Source organism: Tursiops truncatus, chromosome 13 (genome assembly GCF_011762595.2).
Source record: "Tursiops truncatus isolate mTurTru1 chromosome 13, mTurTru1.mat.Y, whole genome shotgun sequence".
In the NCBI taxonomy this organism is placed as follows: Eukaryota; Metazoa; Chordata; class Mammalia; order Artiodactyla; family Delphinidae; genus Tursiops; species Tursiops truncatus.
In genome coordinates, this window is record NC_047046.1 from 19,275,713 (window position 1) to 19,303,118 (window position 27,406).

Here is a 27,406-nt window from a genome sequence, read left to right on the forward strand (position 1 = left end):
CAGTGCAGTGGTTGCAGAGCACAGGGTGAGGGTGTGGGCCCGGGGGGCTGTCAGCTGGAGCAGGGCCAGATTGTGGGGAAGCCGGCCCTTGGGGTGCTGTTGGCCCTCCGTGGCCGCCTTCGCTCGCTGATGGCCAGCTTCCCCTCCTGGTCCCTGCGCTGCGTCCTCCCTGCCTGCCACATTTCAGCTTTTACTTACTTATTTATTTATAAAATTTAGTTATTTTATTTTTGGCTGCATTGGGTCTTCATTGCAGTGCGCGGGCTTCTTACTGTGGTGGCTTCTCTTGTTGCGGAGCACGGGCTCTAGAGTGCAGGCTCAGCAGTTGTGGCGCACGGGCTTAGTTGCTCTGCAGCAGGTGGGATCTTCCCTTCCCGGACCAGGGCTCGAACCTGTGTCCCCTGCGTTGGCAGGCGGATTCTTAACCACTGCGCCACCAGGGAAACCCCACATTTCAGCTTTAAATGGAACTTATTTGAGATCTGTTAGGACACCAGGACACATTTGAAATCACAAAGCTTTCATATTATTTTCTTCTTTATAATTTATTTTTCCTCAACCTAGACTGATGTTCTAAAAAAGTACCAGCAGCAGTGGTCATAATAATAATAATAATCCTCGCCTCCCAGCAGTTTGCTTCTGGCTGGCAGCAGCCAGGCTTTGGCCCGAGGCGCATTTATTTTTTATGACCCAGGCATCAACTGTGGAGGAATGGGCTCCAGACAGAAGGATGGGGGATCAGGCACTCCAGCCAGGGGCTCTGCCAGGAGCTTTCTCTTACTTAATTCTCCTAAGGACCCTTTGACAGAAGGGATTATTATCACATCTGTTGGTTGGGAGGAGTAATCAGGCTCAGAGAGGTGAAACTACTTGCTTAAGGGCACACAGCTTTTAAGTGGCAGAAGCAGGGAATCCAGGTTGGCCTGACTCCACATGGTCTCTCTTGTTCGTCCCTCGCTGTCATCTCAGGTCTGTGCCCTGGCTGAAGACCGCGTGCTCTGGGATGTGCCCCAGTGTGCACCCTTGGGTCACTTCTTCTCTCTCAGCTTCAGTTTTTCCCCCTGTGGAATGGGTGGAGCAACATCCTGATCCTCGGTCTGCTCCTAGGGTGGGTGCTCAGTAGAGAATCTGGCGTATAGTGACTCTGTCCCTCCCCACCTGGGCGGCCTTGGGCAAGTGCCTTAGCCTCTCTGAGCCTCAATCAATTTCTCCTCTGACAATTGGAGAGACTCACAGCTGCCTTACAAGGTAAGAGCACCTAGTGCAGCATTGTAGGTGCTCAGTTAACCCTTCTCTTCTCCCTCCTTAAATGGACTTGCAGTGCCCGGAGAGAACGTGGACCCGTCAGTGTTGAGGTAAAGGGAGCCCCTGGCTATGGCTGGACACCTGTCCTGCCCTCCCCGTGGTCTCCGTCAAGTTCACCCACCTGTGCAGGCACCCACGTTTCTTTTGCAAATGCATAGAGTCAGTGTTCTGCATTTCCCTCCCAGATCCGGCTCCAGATCCAGGGGCTGGAACCGTGGGAATCCTTCCAGCCCTGGGTTGGTTGGTTGTAGAGACACAGGGGAGCCCACCCTGGCTCTGGAGGAGGGGGTGTGGTTTACATCCCCGTGAAGCAGAGTGCGACCCCTGGCCCGAACTGTGCTTATAGCGAGGGGCAGAACTCCAGGGGCCGGTTCCCTCGGCCAGGGAGGCCCCCGGTGCCGCGCCCTCCACCAGAGGGCAGCGCCCAGCTGCAGACCGTGGCTTTCTGCAGCCCTGCACCCTGTGAGAGAGACCTGCACGTGCCCCCTCAGGGGACTTGGCACCTAACACACCATGTCTTCCAGCCCCGCGCCCTTCTGCTAGGAGACCCTGCCTGCCTGCCTGCCCAGCGCCCGCTTCTCCTGCTCGTGCTGGTGGCTTCATACAGTGCTTCTTCCCAGAAGTCGCCTCCTTACCCCTCCCCAGGCCCAGCACTCACCCTGTGCTGTCAGTGTCTGCACATCTGTCCCCCTTATTGGACTGGGAGCCCCTCAAGGACGGGCCACGCCTGATTCACTCGCCAGGGACTGCTGTGCAGCAGCAGGGAAGGTGTCCCTGGAAGGCCTGACAGCCTGGGCAAAGGCATGGGGTCGAGCCCAGCCTTAACTGAGTGCCACTGTGTGCTGGGCGCTGTGCTGGTGCTTTACACACTTCAACTCATTTAATCCTCACGGTGGCCTGGGAGGAGGTTTGGCTGTTATTTTCATTCTACAGTCGTGGAAACTGAGCCTCCAGCGCAAGGGCAAGAGATTTGTGCAGTCACACCGCAGGGACGCAGAGCCAGGAGAACACGCAGTTCCGTCTGCCTCCAAATCCAAACCTGGCCCCTCTCTGCACTGTCGGGATCTCCTGCGTGCTCTAAGTGCAGCCCAGCTGAATGTGGAGAGCACATTTTGGATTTTAGTTTTTGCACTAAATCACCTGCCATCTTGGGGTAACCTTGAGTCTTTAATTGCATCAGACGAAGCCTGGGCATCTTCTGAGTCAGCTGTTACTTTTTCACTTCTTTTTTTCAATTCAGTTGAGACATACAGTCAAATGTTTATGAAAGCACTAATTTTAAGTGTACAACTCAGTGATGATTATATTCTTACATGCACCTGCGACCCCACACCAGCTCAACATCTAGAACATTCCTCGTTCCAGTAAAGGCTCCCTTGAGTCCCCACCCCATCAGAGGCATCCCTCCCACCTGAGTTATCATCCGAACTTCTCTTCCCATAGGGTGGTTTTGCCCACATCTGGACTTCATGTAACCAGAATCCACAGTGCATGTTCTTTTGTGCATGGCTCCTTTGTCTCACGTGGAATCTGTGGGGTTCACACACGTGCTTGCATGATCAGTGACGTGATCTTTTTCATTGCTGCGTGGTACCCCATCACTGTGCCCTGGCTGGACCACCCACTGTTTATCCGTTCTCTTCTTGGTAGACATTTTGGCCGTGAGTTGATTTATCCCACTGATCTGATTTCTGTTTTCGTGATTTTGAGGCAGGGACTGGCTTTTGTCAGGACATTATGCAGAGGTGTCTGGCTCCCTAGAACTTTAGGGAACTGTAAACATCCTCGTGATTCTGATTGCTTTAGATCAGAAGCGTATATATTCATCCCTCCGTGTCTTCTGTTGCAGCAGAGATTGGGGGAGGTGGGGAGGAGAGAGAAAGAAGCAAAGAAGCTTTAGTGGAAGTTTTCTAATCCTCCTGTTCGTATGAGCGAAGTGGCAGATGATGGAGTCTGCCTGTAATTTAAAGTCAAATGCTCATGGCTGACAGTGGGAGCCATAATAAACGTGTTGCCACTGTCCTTTTGGTGTCCTTTCTCTGCTACTTTGAAATCTCATAAATAACCAAGAGCATGTTGGTAAGATGCCTTCCTCTCCTCCGTTTGCTCCAGCGGAGCAGCTGCAGTTGCTAGGTTGAGCTCCTCGTTGCTAGGGTTTTTGTGGTCCTGTGGTGCCCCAGAAATACGATGGATCAGTGGAACATGCTTTTGCTATTAATTGAAATGTTTCCACAGCGAATCTCTCAATGTCACTGCGTGCTTTGACAGTGTCCCAATAGGTCAATGATCCTTGCAGGTTTCTTTCGCAGTTAGAAGAAGTGGCTTGAGTGGAGGGGACAAGTGGCCTGGACGGGGAGTCAGAAAGCCTGATTCTAATCCTGTATCTGATACTAACTTGCCGTGTGACCTTGGGCAAGCGTTGTCCCCACTCTAAGCATTGGACTCCATAAAATTCAAGGACCTTCCAGCTTTGACAGCTTGCAGTTCATCACCCAAGCTCTGTCAACAGGCCAAGTGCAAATCAGGTCCTCATTATCTGTTGGAGGACTATTGACGAAAGAATTCTCATCCCCAGCTCACTTCCTCTCAACCCAGCAGGCTTCTGGGTCGCGTCTCCTTGGCCAGATGGCGTGTGTGGAGTTAGGAGTTTCAGACTAATTTTAATATTCAATCAGACATAATTGGGGGAACTTCCCTGGTGGCACAGTGGTTGAGAATCCACCTGCCAGTGCAGGGGACACGGGTTCGAGCCCTGGTCCAGGAAGATCCCACATGTTGCAGAGCAACTAAGCCCGTGCGCCATAACTACTGAGCCGGTGCTCTAGAGCCCATGAGCCACAACTACGGAGCCTACGTGCCACAACTACTGAAGCCCACGCACCTAGAGCCCGTCTGCAACAAAAGAGGCCACTGCAATGAGAAGCCCACGCACCACAACGAAGAATAGCCCCTGCTCGCCGCAACTAGAGGAGGCCCGTGCACAGCAATGAAGACCCAAGGCAGCCAAAAATAAATAGATAAATAAATATATAAATTTATTTTTTAAAAAAAGCAAACATAATGGGGATCCTAAATCTGAAAAAGGAAAAATGATACCCTACAACCCATAAACATCTGCTCATACTATTTTCTGTTTCCTGCTTAAAAACCTTCGGCAGTTTCCCTCTGCGTGCCCCGGGGATGGCAGACAGGGTCTGTTTCAGTTGCTGAGGCAGACCATTGGGTGGGGCTGCAAGGGGGGACATCCCGAAAAGGATCTGGACTCGCTGGTTTGCTGTGGGGTCTTCCTCGATTGGTGGTGTCTGCCCCGGGTCCAGGAGTGTAAATAGGGATGCGTGTTTGTCCATTGTGGCTGGAGTTTTAAGCCTATGCCCTTTCATACTGTGTTGGAGGCCTTCTCCATGGCACCGGCCAGCTTCTCGTGCTTATTTCCTCCCCCACTCTGTCTGCCCCACCTCCAAAAATACCTGCTTCTCTGTCCACGTTCAGTTGCACACCTGTTGTCTCCACAGATGTCCTTTGTCCCCGCTGTCCCCTCTGCCCGCCAGGTCTTCTATCCCATCCAGTTGGTCAGCTCTACCTATTTGTCTTTCAGACTTCAATCACAATCTTGTCTCATCTTCTGCGACATTCTCTTTGACTCTCTCGAGTGGGATTAATTGGCCAGGCCCTCCTCTGAGATCCCACAGTCCCCCACTTAGCCTGTTTCGCACTTAGTTGTTTTTAAGTCTCTTTCCACTGCCAGCTTGAGAGGTCCTCAAAGTCAAGTTCTGGATTTCGCTCATCTCTGTCTCTCCAGAGCCCAGCATGGTGCAGCGCCTCAGTAAATCTGTTGAATGAACACACGAGTGAATAAAAATCATGTCGCCTTCCAAAGTCAGACAGTAATGATCTTTATAACTTTCCCAGCAGCCTGAGCTGTGTGTGTCAGTGCTCCCCAGCTTAATAGTGGGTGATTTACCATGGTCATAAAATGACCACACATTCCCCTCGGACCGCGCCCTGCTTCCACTTGCAAGTTTGCATTTCCTCCACCGTGACGGCCTGTTTGTCTTCCTCTCTCCCCTTGCTCTCAGCCTGAAGACAAGCAGAGGGCGGCAGCTGCCTTCGCCCAGCTCCAGGGCGCCATGGAGACACTGGGCATTTTGGAGAGCGAGCAGAGGGCCATTTGGCGGGTGTTGGCAGCCATCTACCACCTGGGTGCGGCGGGGGCCTGCAAAGGTACGTGCTTGCCGCCGGGCTCACCTGGGCTGCCGGCTGTCTCCACCAGCAGGTGCCTGACAAGGCCCTTCTTTCCGTGAGGTGGGACAGGGTCAACCTGTCACCTTCCACGTCTCTGGGACTGCTCTCGGGGAGGCTGCCAAACCAGGCGTGCCGAGAAGGCAGCGGGCTGGGTGTTTCAAGCAACCACGTAACCCAGCACTGTCCAGTGGAACTTACTGTGATGATAGGGGGAGGTTCTCTGTCCAGTAGGGTGGCCGCTAGCTGTATGTGGCTGTCGAGCTTTTGACATGCAGCTGGTGCAACCGAGGCGTTGAATTTGTCATTGCATTAAATTCTAATTAACATACATTTAAATAGCCACATGTAGCTAGTGGTTACTATGCTGAGAAGAGACACCCTGAAACGGGTGAGAGGAGGCTGGGTCCACGCGCTGAAGGTGATGTTTTCCCGTCTAGACATCTTGGAGATGCTCACACCATGTGCGCTGAAGCTCACCCAGCTCTCCTTCTCCTCCCAAACCTGCTGCCCAGCCTTAACTGTCTGTTTGCTTATTGTCCCTACTTCAAGTTGGTCTCCCTCCCCCATCCCTATCCAGTCGTTGACCTTGCCCTGTAGATACTTTCTGTGACAGCATTTCTGTCCTGACTTCTCTATTCTTTCTGTTATCACCTTAGACTAAGTATTTGCTAGTCCCTTTTTTGCTTGGACTATTGAGGTAGCGTTGTTGCATATGGCTTGGCTCCACCCTCATTGTGGCCACTGGGCTCCTTTCTAAAACGTAGACCTGTTGTGCCGTTCCCTGCTTACACTCCTCCCGAGGCTGTCTCTTGTCCGCTACATCAAGTAAAATTCCTTGACTTGGCTCCTCGCTTCCCTAACCAGACTCCTGTGCCGTTGCGTTTGGCACTACGAAAGGTCCCGGGGAGACGGTCACTGTCAAGAGCAGTGTGGCTCCTGCCTTCGTGGGGCTTGTGGTACCTTATACTGTGATTGTGTCTTTGTCTAGCTGTTTCCTGTAGAGAGTGGCTTCCTTTGGGCCCAGAACATAGAGTTGGAATTTGCTGTTTGAATGGTTACATGTGGGCATGGAGGTCTGTCCTCTGGAGCTGTGTGTTGACTCTGGCTGACGTTCTGGGCTATTCCTCTGTGGGGCAGCAGACTTCTTTGGAATATGCTGGCATGTTATTCCTGCCATTCCCATACCCGTGGGCCTTGTGGCCTGTTCTTTTGATTTTCATACACTTGAGCTGCATTGGTCCACTGATTTGATTTTGGACATTTCTAGAAGTTATGCTGAGTCAGAGATAGGTAGGGTAGGGGGTCCACAGTTGGTCCAAGCCAAGGGCAGACATGCTTAACTGGGCAAACATGGAAAAATCAAATGCCACTTGCCTTTTCCAGAAATCAGCCGTGGGCCATGCTCAACGCCCTGAAATCAGCCAGCTTTGTAAATGGACTGGGATTGGGGATGTCATTGCACAGTTTAGATCAGAAAAGCTGTTGGAAGGTTTAGAGTTGGGGCACAGGCATCTATAGATTGGGGATGTGTGGAAGGAAGCAAACCTATTTTACAGAATAGAAAACTGAGGCTCAGAAGGTCTAGGTGCAATGAACTCCAGGCTGGGGACTCCCTGATGGTGCAGTGGTTAAGAATCTGCCTGCCAATGCAGGGGACACAGGTTCGAGCCCTGGTCCGGGAAGATTCCACATGCCACGGAGCAGCTAAGCCCGTGCACCACAACTACTGAGCCTGCGCTCTAGAGCCCGTGTTCCGCAACAGGAGAAGCCACCACAGTGAGAAGCCTGTGCACCGCAACGAAGAGTAGCCCCCGCTCCCCGCAACTGGAGAAAAGCCCGCGCAGCAACGAAGACCCAACACAGCCCCCCTCCAAAAAGCTCCAGGCTATGGGCACTTGAGGGAGGCAGATTTGAGTTCAAAACCAAACTTCTCTGAGTTTCAGAGAGGCCTTCTCTTTCATTGGGCCAAGACTGGGGTTGGTGTGAGGATTAAATGGAGTAAAGAAGAGAAAGCTGAATTAAGCTGCTTTCCCCGGAGGCACACCCTGAGACAAAAATTGCATGTAGGCTTTGGGGGAGGGGGTATCAGGAGGAACCAATAGAGAAGTGAGGGAAGAAAGGCAGGTGATGCTGGAGCCTTAAGGAGTGGATTAGCTCTGGGAAGTGGGGGGCCAGTATCTCTCGGGACCTCTGGGAGACTCTGAAGAACATGTCTCCTCATCGAGTATTACCCGAGGGGCGAGGGAGCCGGGATATTGATCTATACCGCCTCCTGCTTCTCCCTGGTTGAAGGTTGCTCCTGGGGAGCGTTCCCCCCTGCCCTTCCAGCCTGCCCCATGCATGAGCTGAGCATGTTCCGGCAGCCAGGAAAGCAGAGAGGCGCAGACAGGTACCTGTAGTGACAGGCCAGGGACACGTGTGGCGTGGTATGTACGGAATGGCCAGGGTGAGGGGTGGTGGACAGGTCATCCGTGCTTCTAGCTCAAGGCAGTCCCTCAGTAGACTGTGTTGTTGAGCCTGGGTTAGGTGACTCTCTCAGGGTGTCACAGCCACGTGCCTCTCTGCTTTGCTCAACTCAAATAGGCTTGCTCCCTCCCGGCACTTAGCAAAGCCTAGGGAGAGAACAAGGCGGTTGGGACCTACCTTCCGATTTCCATTGTCACGCTTGAAACCTCTCTGCCTCTGATGTGACAAAACGGAGGCTAAGGGAGCCCCCAGTCTATTGACCTGTCACCAGAGACGTTTGATGCCTGACTTCCTTCTCCTGAGGCTCATGGGGCACCCCCTCTATGTGGGCTCGGGACTCATGCCTGTGGCTGCCTGTAACGATAAAAGAGAAAGGCACATTTATAAATATTTTATTAATACATGATTATGGCAGTAATTCCTCCCAGCCTCCCCCACCCCACCTTATAAATTATTTTGAGAGGAGCTGCTGTCAGTCTGCCTGAGAGGCCTGCTTCATGATTTACTTACTATATATTCTGCTTTGGAAGATTTAATAATAGGTTGCTCTAAAATCAGCTATTAAGAATTTCAAAGTCATATATAAATGTCTTTGCTTTGTGTCATAACAGATCATTTCGAAATATATTAAGAATCATTTCCGTTAATCAGGTTTTTTTTTTTTCATTAATACGATGCTCTCCTCGCAGCGCACCCAGCTTCCTTAACTTACTTTGAAAGTCCTGATCCTGTTTTTAAAAACCAGTATCAGTCCCTGTGGGTAGATTTCAGGCCTTATAACTGGACTTAGGATGTTTGAACTGTTTTCAGCAGTACCGACAACCACCACTAATATCGGTTTAGCGTTTGATGGTTTCAGAAGCACTTGTACCTCTCTTGTGCCTTTTGATCTGATTGGATGCATACAATAGCCTGGTGAGGAAGGATAGTGCCGTGGGCAAGAGTCAGCCTCCTGGCTTGGCTTCTCTGAACCTCAGTTTCCTCCTCTGTAAAATGGGGCTAATGATGGCACCCACTTTGTAGGCTTGTCGTGAGGATTAAATGAGTCAGTGCCAAACGCGTGGAGCACAGGACTTGGCTCACGGCTTTATAAGAGGAGGAATGCCGTTTACCTGATGTTGCACAGCTAGTATGTTCCAGAGTGAGGTTTGGAACCACAGCCGGTCTCCCTGCAAAGACCACTCGCCTTCCCTAGACTTTGCAGAGGGCTGTTAGGGTCATTCCTTGCTGGAGAATTGACCTGTTTTCCTGGGCCCTGTGCTGAGTGCTTATAGACGTGATGTCACTGCACAGCCTTAGACTAGCCCAGGAGGAGCGAGAACTATTAGATGCCCATTTTACAGATGAGGAGACTGAGGCCTGCCAGAGAGGTTCATCCTCATCCCCAAGGGCACACCGCTAAAGCCAGAGGTGGGATTTGGACCCAGGTCTGCCCAGGCACTGAGCCTACACCTCTGAGATGACACCTCTGGTCTCCCTGGCCCTGTGTGCCACTGCTTCTGGCCTCACAGGCTCCAAGGGCTGGTGATGTCACTTTTTCACTGGGGTGCCCTGTTTTTACTCATGACACTTCTGACACCAAATGTGTGGGGCTTTCCTTATACCAGCCAGTCCTCTGATTTTCCGGACACCAATTGGGTGTCCTACAATTTGGTCCACTCCTGTTACTACTTGGAGTTAGTGCAGGTTATGGGCTCGGGCCCACAAGACTGTACCACTTCAGACATTGTTCATAAGTTTGGGCCACCTGTACTTCTGATGGACCGGCTATAAAGTTGGGCTCCCACAGACCCCTCCTTGGTTTGATAATTTGCTAGAATGGCTCACAGAACTTAGGAGGGCTTTTACTTACCAGTGCCTGTTTACGTAAGGCATACAACTCAGGAACCGCCAAACAGAAGAGATGCGCAGGGCAAGTTACAGAGCAAGGGACTTCCCTGCCTTCACTGTGCGACCCTCCGGCACCTCAGTGTGTTCAGTGCCCTGGAAGCTCTCTGAGCCCCATCGTTCGGGGTTTTTGGAGGTTTCATTACACAGGCATGATTGATTAAATCATTTTAATCAGTCACGGCCCCAGCACACTCCTGGGGGCTCCTGAGTCTCCTCTCTTGGGAGAGTGGCATTAGGCCCCCACTGAGCCCTGAGTTCCTGCAGGGCGCTGCCACCATGACCTTCCCCTACCACCTTCTGGGTCCCTCCAGCCCGTATGACTTGGTGTTCTTGACCCCGGGAGTCTGGCTGCCTGTGGGGCTCTGGATCACCCTGTCATCAGCAGTGCCCCGGGCAGCGTCGGAGTCAGAGAGGGCACCCCCCCCCCCTTCCCAGAATGTGGCAGAGCAGCGACACGGGCGTCTCGAAGTCAGCTAGTCCTGGGTTCAGGGCTCAGCATGGGCTCTTACTTAGCTCTGTGTGACCTCGGCCAAGTTCTGGGGCTCGCCCGAGCCTCCTCTGGAAGAGGGAGAAGGGGCGGCAGAGAGCCGTCTGGGGTCTCACACACGGCTGCGGTGCTGGTAATGCTCTCACTCTGGGCTGCCTCCCATGGGCAGGCCCGGTGGCTCCTGGCTTGGCCGGTCATCGTAAAGAGGCCGTGTTCTTCCCTCTCTCTGCACTGTCTCCACCTCCTTTCTGTTTCTCAGGCTCACTGTCCCTGCTGGGTCCCTTGGGAAGGCCGTGGGAGGGGGCCCTGGGGGCTGCCTCGGTATGGCAGGCAGAAACCCCTGGGTGATTTGACGCGGGATGGTTTGCTGTGAACCAAGACTCATGGCCTGGGCTGTCCCTCAGGAGCCATCAGGGAACCACTTATCCAGCCTCGTGTTTCTTTCCTTTGGCAAAATGAGGCCCATGGAACAATCAGCTGGCACCCATGTGTTTTGAATGGCAGCAAACATGTTCTCTGGAGCTCACTTGACAAGGAGAGGGCGGGGGAGGAGGGACATGCTGGGCCCTGCCGTGGGCGGGGCCGGCCGTGAGTTCAGGCTTCTCCACCTCCTGGCTGTGTGATTTAACCTGTGCAAGAGATTTTACCTCTCTGGACCGCAGCTTCCGTGCCTGTAAAATGGTAAAACCCTGTCTACCTTCTGCATCGTTAGTCAGGTAATGGCTGCATCCCGCCCACCTGGCACATAGGCGGGGTTCAGCAAGCCCTGACTCCCTTCTCTTTGCAAAGTGCTTTTTGTCATCTGTTGGCTCTGTTGGCATCAAAGCCTGCCCTGACGTGGGCCGGGTCGGGGTGGAGAACTCAAGCCCCCAGGGAATGCAGCTCCTTGCTTAAGGGCACATGGTGAAACCTCTGTGCTAGTGATCGGCAGCTTCAGAACCGGGGTCCAGTTCCAGACTCTCAGTCCAGTGCTCTTTCCACAGCTTCAAGGAAGGTTCTGAGGGCCAGGGAGAGTGTGGGGTTGTGGTCAGAGCAGTCAGGAGTGACACAGTCTTGTGCTCGAGTGGAAGTGAGGATTCCAGCACTTGCTAGCTTTGGGACTGGTCACGTGACCTTGCTGCATAACAGATCAGCCCCACGTTGTTCCGTGGCTTGAACAATGATCATTTTATTATCTCCCCAAGCTCCTGGGAGTCTGCAGTTTGGAAGGGCTTGGCTGGGCTGCGGTCAGAGGGTGGCTGACCCAGAAACAGTGGGTCTGGAGTCGCCAGGACTAGCCAGGCACTTCCGTCTCTCCGAGCCTCAGATCTTGGGTCCCCAGCGTGGGCCTGTTTGGGCTTCCTTGTGGCCTGGCAGCTTCGGGGCTCCAAGGAAGCTTCCAGAGAGCAGCATGGAAACTGCATCGCCTCTTCTGAGCTGGCCTCAGCTATCATGCAGTGTCACTGCTGCCATGCTCTATGTCACAGCTTCAAGGGCCAGGCAGTCTAGACTCCAGCCCTGGATGGGGGAGTGACAAGGTGAGAGATACTGGTGTGGCGATATGTTGGTTGAGAAAGGAACTTAAGCTTTCTGAGACTCAGTTGTCCGACCTGTAAGATGGGATTGAAAATAGTAGTGACTTCACAGGTCTGCTGAGCAGATGAAGTGAAATGTATGTCAAGGGCTAAGCTCAGTGCCAGGCACTTGTCAGAGCTGCTGTTGTGAATCAGGGCATCACAGAGCTTGGAGATACTTCCCGGCTCCCTCCTGGCAGGAGGATGCTCCTGGGATGTCTGCTCCCTACTTTTATTACCAGTGCCCCCCAGTATCCTCTGATGCCCCTAAAGACCCTTTTCCCACAGGAGAGTAAATCAAGGAGGAACTCGGAGCCCTTTTTTTTTTTTTTTAATTTTAAAATTTATTTATTTATTTATGGCTGTGTTGGGTCTTCGTTTCTGTGCGAGGGCTTTCTCTAGTTGTGGCAAGCGGGGGCCACTCTTCATCGCGGTGCGCGGGCCTCTCACTGTCGTGGCCTCTCTTGTTGCAGAGCACAGGCTCCAGACGCGCAGGCTCAGTAGTTGTGGCACACGGGCCTAGTTGCTCAGCGGCATGTGGGATCTTCCCAGACCAGGGCTCGAACCCGTGTCTCCTGCATTGGCAGGCAGATTCTCAACCACTGCGCCACCAGGGAAGCCCTAGGAGCCCTTTTTGCAGCAAGAAACAATTCTCTGTCTCAGGACCTCTTGGCTGTGTGAGATTAAAACCAGTCACGACCCTCTTCTCAGGAATGTTCCCTGAACAAAATGCTCCCGTGGTCTTGCTGTCCTGCACGTCAGCCCAAGGCTGGGAGTCACTTACCTGTGTTCTCTCCTTTAATTCCCACGGCAGCCATGACAGGTAGGGAGGGAGGGAATTCCCACTTGGCAGTTCAGGCTGCTGAGGCTCAGAGAGGTTATGTAACTTTGCCGAGGCCAAACAGCACCACGTGGTGGACAAGGTTAGAATCAGTGCCTGTCTGCCTCCAAAGCTAGTGTCCTTCTCCTCTATGAGGCCACTCATCTGGCCCAGTCCTTGGGTGCATTTTGGGTGCTCGGACCTCCACCTCCCCTCTAAGAGCAGCTTCTCAGCTCCGTCCGCAGTCTCCAGTCTCCATTCCCTCACCTGGAAGGGCATCCGCTAAGCAGAACCGAGGCAGGAGAGCTCGGAATCGAGGCTAACAGCATGGGCTCTGGGGCCAGGCAGACCTGTGTTTCACCCTAGTTCTCCTGCGTGATCTGTGACTCTCTCCACCTCTGAGGCTCAGTGTCCTCATCTGTAGAATGGGGATAACAGTCCTTGGGAGGCTTAAGTTATTCAGTTTGAATGTGTAAAGCCCGGCCACCCTTGTTGTTATTGCTATTATTATTGTTAATGAAAACCTGCCCACCATCCAGGCATTTGCCCGGCAAAGCTTGAGTCTACAAAGGTGACTCGGGCTGGTCTTTAATCCTCTCCAGTCCCTGTGGTCCCGTAGCTGTAAGAGATGTACACCCTCCCTAGAAAGTCTGAGCCTCTTTGTCTCTCTGCCCGCTGTCCCTCATTACTCCGTAAAGATGACAGTACTGTTCAGAACCCAAATCACAAGGACGTGTTACCTGCCTTGAGGGCCCAGTTGCTCTGCTCTCCTTTGGCTCTGAAGGCTGATGGGAGGTTTAATTATTTGTCTGTTACTAAATTTGCCAGTCTACTTGTTGCTGACCCCATTGCCTAATACATTATGCAGTCGGGCCCATGTATAACCCAGGGGGGGCCCTGTAATGGAGTGATAGAGGGAGGCTGCCAGTCGGCCACCACTTCGCACCTGTCCTAATAAAGACATCAGTCCCTGAATGGATGGGACCGTAACTCGGGGAGCACCGAGGGGCCTGCAGGAAGAAGAGACGATTGTAATGATGGCAGGGACCCAGCCCCCTATCTTCTGCTGGGACCCCGCCCGACATCTAGCAGCCAGGGGAGTCCATCCAAGGATAGGAGGAGGTGGCCTGATGCTTCCCAAGCCCGGATAAGACGCTGAGCACGGAAGGCCACGGAGAGTATAACAGTGATGCTGTCAAAGCAAAGCAGTCACCATATATTCAAGCACTTGGCGAAGTGTTTTACTCTTTTTATTGTTTTAGAACAACTGCACAAATAATACTGCAAAGTGTCTTCCTATGAAAAATGGAAACAATACAGACGAACACAGAATGTCGAAAGCAGGTCCCCCCCTGCTCCCGTGATCCTCCTGACCTTAAAGGTGACCGTTGTTAAGGTGCAAAGGTGACATTTATTACAACTGATGAGCCAATACTGATACACAGTTATTAACTGAAGTCCTCAGTTTACCTTGGGGTTCGCCCTTGGTGTTGTACATTCTCTGGGATTTGACAGGTGTGTCATGTCATGTCATGTGTTCACCATGACCGTGTGGTCCAGGCTAGTTCCACTGCCCTAACAGGCTGGCTTTTTTTTTTTCCTCTTAAACTTTTTAATTTGGAATCATCATAGATTCATAAGTAGCTGGAACAGTAACACATCGAGTCCCTGACCCCTTCCCCCAGTTGTGGCTGCAGACGTGGCTAGGGTCCCTCTCAAAAGCAGAGAGTGGCCGTGGCTGTGTCACTGTGTCCCCAGTGTAGGCCTCACCCTCAGGCCTTTTAGACTGAGCACGAGCTACACCTGTGCACATGACAACTACGGGGGTGGCTGGCTGTCGCTGTTATAATATAAACAAGTTCACACCGGCTCCATTTCCACGTGCTCTGCGTCTCCGCGTGCCGGGGCCTCTGCCCGTGGCTCACAGCAGCGCCCCTGTTCTCTCCCCTAACTGCAGGGCTTGCCTGGCGAGGGGGCCTCAGTCGATGTCGCACTTCTCCGGCTGATGAGCGTTTGGGCAGTCTCCTGCTGCTTTGGGGGGTTCTAAACAGCACCACGTGGGCATATGTTCCTGTATGTAGAGGCGGTGCAGGGGTGAGCGTGCTGGAGCCGTGGTGGCCTGGGCCTGCTGGACCGCGGGGCATGTTTGAGGTTGAACATTTCCATGGACGCGGCTCGATTCCCCTGCATGTATTCACAAGGGTCGGCTCACTGCAGCCTCACAAGCCCGGGGGGATGTGGGACTGGAGGCTGGGTCTCTGAACACCTGGGCCATGGCTGCATTCATGCTGCTCCATCCCCCCCGCCCCCCACCCCCGTGGCCTCCTTTTCTTCATCCTTTTCCTCCTCCCCCACTCGCCCTCTTCCCCCTCTGCTCCCCCCTTACTGCTCTCCTTCCTCTGTCTCCTCTCCCTCCTTTCTTCCTTTTCTTCTTCTCCTCTATGCCTATTGGGTGGTAGGCCCTCAGCAACGCCATTCTTACATTCCAAGATGAGATTTCCATCTGATCAAGGGAGGGAGACCCAGACAGGCCCGTTGGAGACGCCAGGAGAAAATTCTAGGCAGGAGACATCCAAAGTTCAGAGGGGTCAGCCCCACCCAAGGGGTCCTAGGGCCTGGGACCCTTGAACCAAATCTCTCAAACAGCGGAAATCAGGGAGGATGCTCCAGACAGAAGAGCCTCGGTGAGCAGAGGTGTGGTAGCCCGAGCAAGGCCTGGGGCCTCCGTGTCCCCGTCTGCGAGGCGCCAGTCCCTGGCTCCGGTGCTGCGGGATTGAGAGAGGCTTACCATGTGTCCCTAGAGCAGACCCCGCCCCCCCGAAGCTGGTCCCCGCCTGGGCCCTGTCCTCCGCCTGCCTTTCCATGCCCACAGGCCCCCAGCTGGTGGCTTGGCTCCCTGCCTGACAGCTGCCACAGCCGGGCCTATTCTGGGCCACAGGCAAGGATTGATTCTGCATTTTCTAAGCATATTGAATTCATTTGTTAAGCTGGAATGGCGGCTGTGGGATGTAAACATTTATATTATAAAAGCCATAAACCGGGCTTCCCTGGTGGCGCGGTGGTTGGGAGTCCGCCTGCCAATGCAGGGGACACGGGTTCGTGCCCTGGTCCGGGAAGATCCCACATGCCGCGGAGGGGGTAGGCCCGTGAGCCATGGCCGCTGAGCCTGCGTGTCCGGAGCCTGTGCTCCGCAGCAGGAGAGGCCACAACAGTGAGAGGCCCACGTACCGCAAAAAAAACAAAAAACAAAAAAAAAGCCACAAACCCCTGAAGTGGCTGATGCTAGAAGGCTTCCCTGCCGGCAGCCCCGGGCTTCAGGAGGGCAGGGGGAGGAGGATGGAACCCCCGAGAGACCTGACTTCAGGTTGGCTTAGCCACTCTTGCTGGGTGGCCCTGCAAAAGCCCCTCCCCTCCTTCTGGCCTCTGTTTCCCATAAGTAATAACAGCAGCTGACATTTATCCAGTGCTTACAAGGTGCAGGTACTATTCTAAGAGCTTTGGCCATCTCGGTGATCCCCTGGAGTAGGCACCATTACCCCATTTTACAGATGAGGAAACTGAGGCTCAGAGAGGGGAAAGGACTTGCCCAGTGGGGATGGATGGACACTCTCTGGCGTCTCTTTTAGCCTTGCTTATCATAGACTCCAGGAGGCTGTGGCTCAGTGAGGACCTCACCGTACGTGCATGTCTCACCCTTCAGTGACAGAGCATAACAATACTGCTGACGGCAGTGATGATGATCTTAACGATGGGGTTAGTAACTGTTACTGTTTACTGAGGATCTGCTCTCTGCCAGGTGTGATTTAAGTGCTGTGCATGGTTATTCCATTTAATCCTTGTAACCCTATATGGTGGGTTATACCCATCTTGTGGGTGAGTCAGTGGAGGCTCAGAGAGATAAAGGCAGTTATCTAAGGTCCTGGACTCAGGAAGGGGAGGAGCTCAATTTGGGACCGAGGAGTTCTGTCTTTGAAGCCTTTCTTCCTGTTCTTCATGCCACGTTCTGCCGGATGGTCCACAGTTGTCATAAATAAATGGGGAATTAGTAATCATACCTTTTCATATGGTTCTTGCACTGATGAGATTAAGTGCTTAGCACAGGGCCAGGCATGTGATGAGTACTCCGGAGACACCAGCTATTGTTCGTGGGCTTCCCTTGGGCCCCAGCTTCAAAGGAGACAGTGTGATAAGTTGAGGGGGACCCCTGCTCAGTCTGCCTTGGTGAGGGACCCTTGAATATGGAAAGAGCGTTGGACTGGGGGCCAGCCAGAGCCGGGTTTAATCCTGGCTTCTGCCTCACTAGCTGTGTGACCTCACACAGGTCACTCACCGGCTGTTGGTCCCACCCCTGAGCCTTTGCTCCTGCAGTTCCCCCAGGTGATGAGTGACGCCTTCGACTGAGGTCTCCCTGGTGACTCTGCTTCTCAGGTCGGATTACCTGCTCTGGGGACACTCCCAGGCAGTTTCACACCCAGTGTCTTGTTTCATCCTAATAATGACCCATTGGGAGAGGAGCCATCCCATTGTACAGATGTGGAAACAGGCTCAGAGAGGTGAGATTTCCTGTTTGAGATCTTGCAGCCAGGTGGAAACTGCCTTTGGATGCCCAGCCTCTGGTTCTTTCCACAACTGCCCAACATCCCAAAGATGCCACGCCTTTCCCCTTAAGCCTCTTGATCAGATTAGTCCAGGAGACCCCTACCCATGCTCCCCTTCTCCTGTCAACTCCCGATGCACATTGGCATACTCAAGATTAGAGCAGCCTGCAGGGAAGCAGCCCATTTTAGTTGGTTTAACTGGATGCTGCCCCAGCTGATTCGTCCAGCAAGCCCTCTTTATCCAGAATGCTAGAGCATCAGGGCTGGTCCACGTGTTGTCTTTCCAGTTGATTAGGGCGTGAGCAGTGATTTATGTTGGATTATGAGTGACTGAGCAGCGATTTATTGACGGCTTGTTGGCCAGGCCTTACGGGGTGCGCTGACTGCAGATGGACAGGTGACTTTCTCTAAGGTCTGTCCAGGTTTGCAGGGCTGCGTGGCACCCGGGAACAGCAGGAACAGGCGGGAGCCCTAAGATGCAGGAAGAGACTCAAAGTTTTGGCCTTTAAGACAGTCCCATTTTCCAGGATCCCAACAATTGAACTTGACCAGACGTCCCTGAGCAGAATTCTCAGAGTGTGACCATAATTCTAGACATTTATCCAGCAGATCCTGTGCTAAGCGATCTGCACCTGGAACCACGCTGACGCTTCACAAGGACTCCATGGGGTAGATTCCCATTTTACAGGGGAGGAAACTGAGACTCAAAGAGGTGACACGGTTTCCCCAACATCACGTGGCTTTTGGCAGCGGAGGTGGGATTTGAACCTGCGCAGTCTGTTTCTGGAGCGCTCCCTTTTCTCGTAGCACCCACAGCCTTTTAGGCTTATCTGTTCTCTGCAGGTGGCCTCCTCCTTCACAGGCCTCCGAAATGTAAACCTCTGTGTGAGGAAATGTGAACCGGGTGTGCCGGCGTTATAAATAAGTCACATAACATTCAGTAGTTCAGCAGCAGCATGGCTATTGTTGGAAGGAGAAATAACTTGGTTATTAATAAATGCAGGAGGTCATAGTAATTGATAGCAGTTGAACTCACGGTGCATGAGGGGAGAACGGTCATGTTATTTTTTCCTCTTTCTCGTTTTTTTTTTTTGTATTGAGCATAAAGGGAAAAACCTGCCTTTGCAGGTGGATCTGAGCAGCTCAGAAACTACAGTTCCATAACTTTCCCTTACTCCTTCCTTTTCTTCGTTTTTCTTTTTCTCGTTTCTCCTTTATTCATTCTTCTTTTCAAATCCCCTCCTGCCTCTTACCACAGAGTGATCTTGGGCAAGTGACTCAGGTAAAGCAGTTTGCCCGCAGTCACCTGGTTAATCGAGGGCTCTGTCAGCTAAGCCAGTATTTCCTAAACCGGTGTCTCCTGGGACATTAGATCAAGATACTCTATAAAAGCATTCCAAGGCCAAGTAAGTCTGAACAGAACATCCCCTTCTTCGAGCTTCATATGATATACTTTAAAGGCTCTGAGATGGCCCAAAGTTAAGAAACTTGTTTCACCAAAGCAATGACCAAATTGGTATAATACAGAATTCATTTTTCCCCAGTGACACTGATGAACATTCCATGGCAGAACCGCTATGAGGAGCCCCTTTGGGAAACTCTGAGCCCCAGCCGTGTGGCTTCTGTGCCCCGCTCCATATCCCTTTGGCCACCCGGGGAGTTTCTGACTCAGCCCTGCCCTTGGTAGCACATTGGCTGGGGCCAGGCCTCACCTCAGATGTGCAGATGGCTTCTGAATGATAGACAAAGGCGCACACACACCAGAGCAGCGTGCCAAGAACTTGGCTCCCTTTCAGAGAACCTTCTGAGGCCCTCTCTGAGCCTTGGCACTTTAAATGGGTGCAGCTGCTGAGACAAGGGTTCAAGGGGTAGACTTGCATGTGGGAGGAGATCCCAGGAAGTACTGGGAGGGGCGTGAGGAAGGGAAGGAGGGAAGGAAGGCAGCCAAAAAGAGTGTCACCGGGGCTTCCCTGGTGGCGCAGTGGTTGAGAGTCCGCCTGCTGATGCAGGGGACACGGGTTTGTGCCCCGGTCCGGGAAGATCCCACATGCCGTGGAGCGGCTGGGCCCGTGGGCCATGGCCGCTGAGCCTGCGCGTCCGGGGCCTGTGCTCCGCAACGGGAGAGGCCACAACAGTGAGAGGCCCGCGTACCGCAAAAAAAAAAAAAAAAAAAAAAAATGAGTGTCACCAAAACCAGGCTGTGGGCAACTGGGGCTCCTCCCACTAGGGACCTCTGGGGGCCAGCGTAGAGCGCGCACCTGAGTTATCGCACTCAGAGGGCCTTATCTTTGTCACTGCTTGAAGGCTGGGAATGTTAATTCCGTGCCACATCCGCCCATGCCCTGTGCTTCAGCAAATGCCAGTACGAGAGAAGGCCCTCAGCTGTAGGGAGTACAGGAAGCCCCAGGGGGACACTGTGGGGCACCAACAGCTCTGCTCTGGTCCACCTACCATGTTGCCTTCTGAAGTCTGCCCCCGTTTCCTTTTGACCTGACCTACAGCCCACGTGTATACTCAACCTAGGTCTAACATGGGATGTTGGGAGTATCAGAGCCGCCCTTAACCCCATGCCGTGACCTGGGGGTCTGGGGACCTAGGCTCAGGTTCTCGCTCAGCCGTTTACCAGCTGTGTGACTCAGGGCAGGGCGGTATCCCTTGCTGGGTCTTGGTGGCCTCTACTATAAATCAGACCTAACAGTCTTCAGCCTGCAGACCTCGCAAGGCAGTTGGGAGATCAGCCAGGGTCATACAAGGGTCCTCCCGCCCCATGTAGACGTGTCCAGGTGTGCATCCTCCAGGCCGTGGCAAGATGCATGGGCCATTTGTCACTGAGCACAGTAATAGAGCTGGTATTTGCAAGTAGTTCTTTAATATAGAACTGTTTCAAGGGTGGGCGGTCCTATCAGACATGCATTGTATTTATGTAAATCCAGCCATGCAAAGGCAAATGTGAGGCCAGTGGTTACAGATACATATTTTTTCATATGTCATGGGCCCTAAAGGCAAGCGACCCATTTCCTTTGGTGTTCCACTGGAGGGGAAGCCGGCAGTGCTGGACTTAGGGAAACATGCTACAGTACTGTACATTATGGGCAATTCGGGAGATCCTCAAGGGTAATTTTAAGGGTACTTGATATTTCACCTTAGACACTGGTTTCAGAACAGTACCCCCTTATGAGAGAAAGCGCCTCTGCACGGGCCCACGGTTAGCATATTGAGAGCTGGAGTGAGAAGGCTTGAGTTCAAATGCTGCCTCTGCACTTACCAGGTGCATGACCTTGGAAGGTCACCCCCTCTGCGGCTCAGTGTTCTCATAAGTCAAGGGGCGATACTAGCGTTGACCTCGTAGGGCTGCAGGGAGGGTTAAATGAGGCAGCGGTGTCCAGTGCTCAAGCCCAGTGCCTGGCCCTGGGAAGGGGTACTGTAGGTGCTGCTGTGTGATGCTGTGATGTTAAGGTCGCCTTTGTAACACTGTTGGGCGTTTGCATTCTGATTCTTTTTCTTGGATGGGTGAGACAGAGGGTGGGTGACGGGTGGGGCACCAGGGAGCATTTCCTGCGGGTCACCGTCACATGTCCTTGTGTGATGTTTGCAGAAGAAGAGGCAGAGGATTCCTAGATGGTGTGCATGAAAGCCCATCGCCATCGCAGAGCCGAACCCCGGGCCCGCCTGCCACGGGGTCCTGTTTCCCACCCGTGACCGGCAGAATGGCTGCAGCCAAACGCACATGCCTGAAGTGATCTCTGCATTTGGCGTTGGGATCATTCTGGGCACAGCCTCCTCGCCTCCTGCTGTACGGCAGGAAAGCATCCCGATAGAGTGTGTGAATCCCCTACGGGGTGGGCTACGAGGCGGGGAAAAATCCACAGACCCTCCCCTCCAAGATTTTTTTGGTCCTGTCTGTCTGTTTCCATCTCTGGCTCCTTGCCTCTCCCTCTCTGTGTCTCTCTGCCTCTCCCCCTTTTGTTTTCTCTTCTGTTTGATCTTTCCTGTTAGAGAAGGCAGCTCTGAGGTTCAGATGGGCTGGTTTGGGGGGGAGAGGGAAACACAGTGTTTCTCTCTCCCAAATCTTGGAGATCTGCCACTTTGGGCAGGGCTGGCCAGCAGTGAGAAATGTTCATTTCGTCGTTGACTCCTTGTTTCATTTCATCACTCACCATATTAATGTTTATTGAACGCTTCCTCGTGCCAGCTCTCTTAGGCCAGAGCAGTGACCACACAGACTTCTGCTGGCACAGAACAGCGGGCGGCTGCACACGGTGTGACATCAGCACGGGAGGGTGGGAATCCCCCTCTGCCCCTCACTCCTGGAACCACCTTGGACAGGAAACGAGACCTGACCTACTCCGTTCCATATCTGAATGATCTCAGGGGCTTAGAAGAGGAAAGCGATGAGGCGGGGGAAGTGCTAGCACAGTGCCTGGCACACGGCACACGCTCCCTGCTTGGTGGCTGTCCTCGCTCGTTTGGTGATGGCTTCGCGGGGGCTGGAGCCCTCTGTATACTGGCATCTCCAACCTCGGTGGCATTCCGAGGATAGCTCTGTCCCCGGCTTTGGGTAGGTTGGTGGAAAGAAACCAGCGTGTGTCCGCCTTTCCTTGGAGGAGAAACGACCTCGGTGGACTCAGAGTCCCTGGGCGTGCCCGGCATCCGGAGTTCACCAGTTCACTATCCCTTCCACACATGCTCTCGGTGAAGCACCAGACAGATCTTGTGGAGGAGTCCCTGCAGCCCCAGGACGGGGCAATCCGGGTTGGGGTGAATGGTGCCCTCTTTGGTTTTGCAGGTGGAGGAGGGAATTCAAATTTGTCCAGCACCTTCTCAGGGCCAGGTGCTCTGCTCAGAGCCTCACGTGCCACCATCTCGCCCAGTCCTTGCAGCCCAGCGAAGAGGTGTTTGAGGTTTTATGACTCCGTTTTGCAGATGAAGAAACTGAGGCTCAAAAAGGCTGTGAGACTGGTCCAAGGGCTGACAGCTGGGAATGACGGGAATGGGACCCAGACCCTGTCTGCTCTGGTGCCTGTGTTCCTGTCCAGTCCCCTTTCTCCTCACCGCAGGTGCTGCCCCAGGGTTCTCAGCCTCCACTGAGAAGGTGTGGCCTCCACCCAGGTCTGGACGAAGACAGAGGGGCCCATGGGGTTGGATTTGGTGCCTGGCCAGCCTTCGGGAGCTGGAAGCAGAAATACATTTTCCCGGCAGAGCTCCCATGTGCCTCCTGGGTTTCACCAGCGGGATGCTGCTCAGCACACTTGGAAATATGCCCCTTAAGTCAGGCGGGACCTAGAGAGTCCTGCCCAGTCCATTTCCTGCTCCTCTTTTCAGAAACAACCATTGCTGAGCCCCTTCATGAGCTCTCCCCAGCTCAGTGAGGCTATAGGTCACTGTGGGCAGAGTGTGGGAGACTGTTTCAGAGGGTGGCAGTGGAGGTGATGGGGCAGGAGAGGGGCAGGACGTTGCCCACCTAGACAGTCATCTCCTGTTTAATTCACTTTCAACCCCATCACAGGAAGAAGGAAATCTCATTCAGGGCTAGTAGCCTTTAACTCCTCTCTGTAATACTTGCTAATCTCCCTTTTTCAACAAAGAGAAAGCAGACCTCGGACTCCCAGGTAACTGTATCTAATTAGAATCTAATGGTATTTCTGTACACGTATTGTATTTATTTCTGTTTTCTATCTGTGACAAGTGATCACAGTGTTGGTTCAGAAACTGGCCCCCACTGTGGTGGAGGGCAGGGAGAGACTGAAGAAAGGGGCAGCCACTCCAGATTGGTGGGTGGCAGGTGTAATATGCAAGGGAACTGACACACAAGGCTTGTCTTGGATGCTGCAAGAAGGGTAGGTCTCCACCCCCGCCCGCCAGAGTCTTAAAGTTTATAGAGGCCGGAACTGGGCTCAGTCACGGAGACCTTCTGGATGGTCTCAGTAACACCCCGCTTTCTCAAGGCTGTGTCCTTGTAACAGCTGCCACTGTGGGAGTGGGGGAGGGGCTGGATGTATATTCCAAGGGCAGGGGAAGGGCTGAGGAGCTTCCAGTTGCCCAGGGCCAGCTCGCAGGTCACCTGATGGTCATATCCTCTCAATGACCTCCTTCAACAAATGGATTCTTGTTTAAGTTAGAGCTATAACATTTCCTTTCACAAGGTATTTATGTCCGTGAAAAAGATCAGTGAGTCCATTTAAAAGAAAGTCCTATTTAGGGACGCAAGGATTTGACAGATTTCCTAAAGGTGACATTGCAAGGATTGATTTTGGGGAAATAGTTCTTCCACTTAGCCTGATTTCTGGTGACTTTTCCGAATCAGTTTTCTCATCTGTAAAATGGGAATAATACTGCTTTTGAGGACTTTTGTGAAGATTCAATAATAGTAATAATAATAATAAGTAATTACAACTTGCATGTATTGAGTTTTTTTCTGTGTCACCCCTGGAACTCCAAGACAGACTTTCTGACTCCAAAAGCCATGAGCTGAACAAAGATGACATGTTGAATAAAATGGGGTCACTGAGTGGTAACTGCTATCATCACCATCACCACTGTCATCACCATCATCTTATCTCCACCATCACCTCCACCATCATCACCACGTCATCACCACCATCGTTGTTACCTTCTTCACCATTTTTTAAAGTGGCAGGGACTTTGCTGGTGGCTCAGTGGTTAAGAATCCACCTGCCAATGCGGGGGACATGGGTTCGATCCCTGGTCCGGGAGGATCCCACATGCCGCAGAGCAACTAAGCCCATGTGCCACAACTACTGAGCCTGCGCTCTAGAGCCCGCGAGCCACAACTACTGAGCCTGTGAGCCACAACTACTGAAGCCCATGCACTCTAGGGCCCACGTGCTGCAACTGCTGAGCACACGCGCCACAACTACTGAAGCCTGCATGCTCTAGGGCCCGTGTGCCGCAACTACCAAACCCACACGCTGCAACTCCTGAAGCCCACGCGCCTAGAGCCCATGCTCCGCAACAAGAGAAGCCACTGCAATGAGAAGTCCGAGCACCGCAATGAAGAGTAGGCCCCGCTCACCGCAACTAGAGAAAGCCCGCACGCAGCAACAAAGACCCAATGCAGCCAAAAAAGAAAAAAAAATTTAAAAACAATTAAAATAAAGTGGCAGGACTTTTTTACTAGCCATGTAACCTCTCTGGTAAAGCTGAGATTCAGTCTCTAAAATGGAGGTAATAAAATGCTGTTCTTGAGATAATCAGTGCAGAATAACTGGCATGTAGGAGGACCTCGATAAGCAGTGGCCAGAGCTCCTTCGTCCTGGGTATTGTCAAGGCCCCAGATAAAGCCTTTTTCCAAATTTCCACATTTTTCTTAAACCAGGTGTCTAGATTCTTTAAGATGTCTGTTTGAAGAATTGGGCCCTTAAGATCTCTTTCTGATGGATTGAGAAATCTCTGTTGGCAGCTGTGATTCTTATTTCAAAGAAGGAAGCACGTTTATGGGAAGATTGGAGTTGGGAGGAAATTACTTAAGGATGGAACTAGTGTTTGCTTTAATAAGTCATTATTTTTTAAAATTTGGATTACAAAGTTAGTGCAGAACCACTGCAGAAAGTTTGAAAAATAAAAAGTTCCCCTACCCTCTGATTGTTCGTATTTGGATATATTTCCTTTTCGTTATTTGTCTTTATAGCAGTTTAGAGTGATTTACACAATTGATGTCATACTGTGGCGTGATTTTCTAGTCCATTTCATTTAACATTTTGAAAATAAGAATTGACCATGTTGTACGGTCTTTGTGGCTGATACTAAGTGGCGTTATAATAGTCCATAGAGAGGTTCCCCACTGCTTCTCCAGCCTTGTCTGGTTACTCCCCTCCCCGCTTACATCCCAGCCACGCTGACCTTCTTGGCACTTCCCTAACACATCATGCTCATTCCTGCCTCAGGGCCTTTGCATCACCTCCTCCTTCTGCCTCTAAAGCGCTTCCCTGGTTCTTTGTGTGGCCAGCTCCTTCTCATCTTTCATACCCCCAGTCCACCTGTCACATCCTCATACAGAGCCGCCTCTGACCACCACGCATCCGTAGCCACTCCTCAGTTTCTCTTGACCCCATCACCCTGTTTTATTTTCTCCTTAGAGGGAAAAAATAACTTTATAATTTCATCACCTGAAATATTTATTTATTTGCTTACTTGTTTATTGTCTCTCTCTCTTAAAAGACTGTAAGCTCCGTGAGGGCAGACACTTTGTCTGTCTTGCTCATCACCGATTTCCCAGAGGCTGACACAGTGCCTGTCCCATAGTAACAGCTGCAGAAATATGTATTGAATAAAGGGGAGGGTGGTTAGATGGTTGGATATGTGGCTGGGTGGGTAGCTGAGTGGCTAGGTCAGCGGGTGGCAGGGGTGGTGGATGGATAGGTAAGTGGATATGTGGGTGGGTAAGTCTTACCATTCCCCAGTTCCATGTTTAGAGTGTTCCCCATGGTATTTTTAATTGCTTTGGGAAAGTGAGCAATGCAGATGACAGGGAAATGGGACAAACATGTCTCGGGAAAGCGTCTCCTGCCCAGGGCCATCAGCTGGGGGCCCAGGCCTGGGCAGTCGTTCAGGCTCTTGCTGAGGGTGGGAGGTGGCGAGATTCTCCGAGGTGTTCTTGGACGCCCGCCCACCATCCACCCAGGACCTCACCACCCTCCTCCTGCTCTGTCCCCTGCACAGTGGGCCGGAAGCAGTTCATGCACTTCGAGTCGGCCAGCCACGCGGCAGAGGCCCTGGGCTGCGAGTACGAGGAGCTGAACACGGCCACCTTCAAGCACCACCTGCGGCAGATCATCGAGCGCATGACGTCTGGGCCGAGCCGCCGGGGTCAGGAGGATGAGGGGGACAGCTCAGGTACCGCGCTGCTGCCTCTCTGGGTGGGCTGCGTCCCTGCGGGGCCGGCCCCTGGGGACACACCAGCACCCTTTCACTGTCCATTGAGGATTTCCTGAGGGTCTACGGTGTGCAGACCTTCTAGGAGTAGGGGAAACCACTCCCCTGGAAATGGATTTGGCCCCTTCTGACGCCGTGCTTATGGTCAGCTAGTTAGCTCTGCCCAGGGGTCAAAGGCTGCTGAAACCCAGGAGGGGGCCCTGTGCTGCAAAGAGGGGATGCTGTGGATGGTGCCAAGGGACCAACGCACTTCCAGTGGATGTTGTATTTGCTGAGCCCCTACGCTGTAGGCAGAAGACTCACCTCTCAGTTTGAGGAACAGAAATAAGGCCAGGATGGTTGGCCCCGCTGGGAGGACAGTAGATAAGGTTGGAGAGCTCAGTGGAGTCAGCTGACACAATAGTCTGTAAACTAGGGGTTTTCTGCTCAGACCAAGGGAAGCCATGGAGGGACACAGGCAGGGAAATGGCATGATTTGTTGTATTCATGAAGCTCAGCCTGGAGGAAGATCAGGGAATGAGTGGGAATGGGTACAAGTCACCTTGGTGAGGTGATGGAGGTGGGAGCAGATGGGATGCGGTGGACCAGTTCAAGGTCTAGTTTACAGTTAGAGCTGATGGCATGGGCCCTAGGTGGAAGCAGGGGGCCAGGACACCTTCTAGGACTTTCGCCCGAGCAGCAGGAGGAATGGGGGTGCTTGAAAAGACCTGGGGGAAAAGCAGGAGCTTTGAACTGCACCTGCTAGAGTGAGGTGTGCTGAGTCCCAGGTCTGCAGCCTCTGCAGCCAGATGCTGTGGCTGCGGAAGGTGAGGGCAGAGGGATCCCTTGGAGCCCCAGGGCTCGCTGCAAACTCTCTCAAGAGAAGCTCTCCCGGAGACCGCAGTCTGGGCTTAGTGGGTAGCACTGTTTGGAACTGTGGTTTGGGGTCCTTCTCTTAGAGGCCCCTCGGATCCCCGTGGCTGCTCTACCTGCCAGGGACTTCAGCTCGATGGCTGATGTCACCGAGACTCCACTGCCTTCCAGGTCTGTGCTCTGGTGTCAGCTGGGGTCTGCTTAATGGTTACACCTCCTCTCAGACACAGGCACACACACATACCATGCACAGGCATGCGCACACATGCACACAAGGCACATATGTGCGCACACACACACA

At 52.7% G+C, this 27,406-nt stretch overlaps 1 protein-coding gene across 1 annotated transcript in view; it reads left to right on the top strand.

The window, feature by feature from the left end:
- Nucleotides 1-27,406, top strand: part of MYO18B (myosin XVIIIB) — a 221,001-nt gene that overhangs the window by 23,497 nt on the left and 170,098 nt on the right. The window contains exons 11-12 of the mRNA XM_033837911.2: nt 5,382-5,526; nt 26,041-26,214. Of these exons, the coding sequence (XP_033693802.1) occupies nt 5,382-5,526; nt 26,041-26,214 (319 nt within the window). The remainder of the gene's footprint in view (nt 1-5,381; nt 5,527-26,040; nt 26,215-27,406) is intronic.